Source organism: Borostomias antarcticus, assembly GCF_949987555.1.
Source record: "Borostomias antarcticus genome assembly, chromosome: 22".
Taxonomy (NCBI): Eukaryota; Metazoa; Chordata; class Actinopteri; order Stomiiformes; family Stomiidae; genus Borostomias; species Borostomias antarcticus.
In genome coordinates, this window is record NC_140255.1 from 20,636,731 (window position 1) to 20,640,499 (window position 3,769).

Sequence of the window (3,769 nt, forward strand, 5' to 3'; positions counted from 1 at the left end):
ATGGTATATATTTTCTACAAATGTCACTAATACACACACACGGACGCACACACACAAATCTGTTACTGTGTTAATGATCATTTACTATACAAATCTGCACTGTTAATTTCTACTGCTTAGTTATTTCTATTATTTATTTATTTATTTTCAAGTTCATTTAAAAGTTAAAAGTTAATGTATGTATTCATTTATTTTACATGTGACATTTGATACATTTGATTTTGTATGAATAAATATTTTTTGTTAATTGTCTCTTTATTGACCTATTTTATGACCTATTATTCTATCTATCTGTTAGCTTACTTAATTAAGTGTAAACCTAATTTGTTTTCTCATGTTATTATTGAATTGTATTCTTGACGCTTTGGCAATACTGTTCACCTGACATTCATGCTAATAAAGTGAATTGAATTGAGAGAGAGAGAGAGAGAGCGGACAGAGAGAGAGTGAGAGAGTGACAGAGAGAGAGGACAGAGAGAGAGAGAGAGAGAGAGCGGACAGAGAGTGAGTGAGAGAGAGACAGAGAGAGAGAGGACAGAGAGAGAGAGAGGACAGAGAGAGAGAGGAGGAAAGAGAGAGAGAGAGATCAGGACAGAGAGAGAGAGTGAGAGAGACAGAGAGAGAGAGGACAGAGAGAGAGAGAGAGAGAGAGCGGACAGAGAGTGAGTGAGAGAGAGACAGAGAGAGAGAGGACAGAGAGAGAGAGAGGACAGAGAGAGAGAGAGAGAGAGATCAGGACAGAGAGAGAGAAGGACAGAAAGAGTTAAAAGAGAAAGAGGACAGAGAGGAGGACAGAGAGAGAGGACAGATAGAGAGAGAGTAGGACAAAGAGAGAGAGAGGAGGACAGAGAGGACAGAGAGAGAGAGAGGACAGAGAGAGAGAGAGAGAGAGAGAGAGAGAGGACAGAGAGAGAGAAGGACAGAAAGAGTTAAAAGAGAAAGAGGACAGAGAGGAGGACAGAGAGAGAGGACAGATAGAGAGAGAGTAGGACAAAGAGAGAGAGAGGAGGACAGAGAGGACAGAGAGAGAGTAGGACAAAGAGAGAGAGGACAGGGAGAGAGGACAGAGAGAGAGAGGACAGGGAGAGAGGACAGAGAGAGAGAGAGAGAGGACAGAGAGAGAGAGAGGGAGAGAGAGAGAGAGAGAGAGAGAGAGGACAGAGAGAGAGAAGGACAGAAAGAGTTAAAAGAGAAAGAGGACAGAGAGGAGGACAGAGAGAGAGGACAGATAGAGAGAGAGTAGGACAAAGAGAGAGAGAGGAGGACAGAGAGGACAGAGAGAGAGTAGGACAAAGAGAGAGAGGACAGGGAGAGAGAGAGAGAGGACAGGGAGAGAGAGAGGACAGGGAGAGGACAGAGAGAGAGAGAGAGAGAGAGGACAGAGAGAGAGAGAGAGGACAGAGAGAGAGAGAGAGAGAGAGAGAGGACAGAGAGAGAGAGAGAGAGAGGACAGAGAGAAAGAGAGAGAGAGGACAGAGAGAGAGAGAGAGAGAGGACAGAGAGAGAGAGAGAGAGGACAGAAAGAGGACAGAGAGAGAGAGAGGACAGAGAGAGAGAGAGAGGGGAGAGAGAGAGAGAGGACAGAGAGAGAGAGAGAGAGAGAGAGAGGACAGAGAGAGAGAGGACAGAGAGAGAGAGAGGGAGAGAGGGGAGAGAGAGAGAGAGGACAGAGAGAGGACAGAGAGAGAGAGAGAGAGAGGACAGAGAGTAAATAGGGTTTTACCGGTGGTGCAGGATGTAGGTGGTGCTGGATATGAGCAGGCAGAGCAGCAGGACAGCGGTGCAGGCGTAGACCACGGGGTGCAGGTACTCCCCCGGGTATGGAGGGAAGGACAGCACTCTCTTCAGATCCTGCAACACAAACACAGCTACTGTAGACCCTAACCTCCAACCCTAACCCCCTATGACCCCATGTCCAAGACACTGAACCACAAACTGCTCCCAATGAGCAGGCTAGCACCGAATCACGGGGCAGGTCCACGAGCCGCTTCTTGGTTTTTCCATTCACCTCCATTCATTTTTTGGACTAGGACTACGCAAAAACTCCCAAACCAATTTTCATGAAACTCGGTGGAGGGGTATAGTATAGGCCAACTTAGAACCCATTCAATTGTGGCGTGCACAGAGCCATGAAATGCATTGTATTGTATTGTATTGCATGAAATTGCAGGTATTGCTTTAAAATGTAGCGCAAGCTAGAACGCTGTCCATGGTGCTGAGACTGCTGCTGTCCCACAATAACCACAGCCCCATAGACAACCTGGTAACCCTAACCCTAACCCTAACCCCATAGACAACCTGGTAAACTGCATCAGTGACATTAACACCTTGATGGCAAGACATTTTCTGCAGTCACAAGCTACAAGCTAGCCCACCTAATAATACAAATAATATAGCCAACCAGTTAACTAGTCACACAGTTACTGCCAGGCGAATTGAGTTTGCTGCTCAACGACGCCTCCTGGCGGCTATTGTGCTACACGGAACAAGGAGGCCGTCTGGAGTGGTCCGAACGGAAATCTAAAACTGTGCCGCCGCTGTCGTTGCTGCTCTCCACTAAACATGCGGCGCGAACGGATACTTCTCATGACTGTACATCAACCTGGGCACTCATCTCTGCCGACCTCTCCTGGTCTGACAACACCACAGCGGTCATCAAGAAGGCCCAGCAGCGATTACACTTCCTGAGGGTCCTCAGGAAGAACAATCTGGATCCAAAGCTGCTGATGACCTTCTACCAGAGCCTGCTGGTGTTCTGCATAACTGTGTGGTACGCCAGCTGCACCAAAGCAGACAGAAGGGGTCTTCAGAGAGTGATCAATGCGGCGCAGAAGATCATCGGCCGACATCTCCCCTCCCTGATGGACCTTTACACCTCCCGCTGCGTCAGCAGAGCAAAGAACATCACGAAGGACAGCTCTCACCCTGGCTTCCACCTGCCTGACCTGCTCTCACCCTGGCTTCACCTGCCTGACCTGCTCTCACCCTGGCTTCACCTGCCTGACCTGCTCTCACCCTGGCTTCACCTGCCTGACGTGCTCTCACCCTGGCTTCCACCTGCCTGACCTGCTCTCACCCTGGCTTCACCTGCCTGACCTGCTCTCACCCTGGCTTCCACCTGCCTGACCTGCTCTCACCCTGGCCTCCACCTGCCTGACCTGCTCTCACCCTGGCTTCACCTGCCTGACGTGCTCTCACCCTGGCCTCCACCTGCCTGACCTGCTCTCACCCTGGCTTCACCTGCCTGACGTGCTCTCACCCTGGCTTCCACCTGCCTGACCTGCTCTCACCCTGGCTTCCACCTGCTTGACCTGCTGCCCTCCGGCAGGTGCTACAGGTGCATCAGGTCCAAAACCAACAGACTGAAAGACAGTTTCTTCCCCAGAGCTGTGATCACCCTGAATGCCAACTTGCACTAATCCCCCCCCTCCCCCAACACACACTGTGCAATATTTCATCCAGCGCAACATTTTATATTTTTATTTATATTCTTATTCTGTGACATTATATTCTTATTGTGTGATGTTGTCTGTGTATTGTGATGTTGTCCGCACACTGTGATGTTGCATGTTGTCCAGCGCACTCAAGTTGAGGCTAATTTAATTTCGTTGTACCTTGACAATACCACAATGACAATAAAGACATTCCATTCAACTCCAGGGTCGGAGCTAATGGTTCATTGCAGGGGCGGGGACCTCAGAGAGGGCCCCTATAGGCTGTATGGAGATGCAAGACAGATCCAAGGGGAAACTTATGTAGACTGAACGGA

The 3,769-nt window shown here is 49.1% G+C and overlaps 1 protein-coding gene across 1 annotated transcript in view; it reads right to left on the reverse strand.

Moving 5' to 3' along the window:
* The window catches only part of adgra1a (adhesion G protein-coupled receptor A1a), a gene marked incomplete at both ends in the record, with an annotated part of 8,903 nt that extends 6,247 nt beyond the window's left edge, over positions 1 to 2,656 (reverse strand). Inside the window, 2 exons of the mRNA XM_084456185.1 lie at positions 1,724 to 1,851; positions 2,597 to 2,656. Coding sequence (XP_084312311.1) covers positions 1,724 to 1,851; positions 2,597 to 2,656 — 188 coding nt within the window. The remainder of the gene's footprint in view (positions 1 to 1,723; positions 1,852 to 2,596) is intronic.
* Positions 2,657 to 3,769: the final 1,113 nt, after the last annotated feature.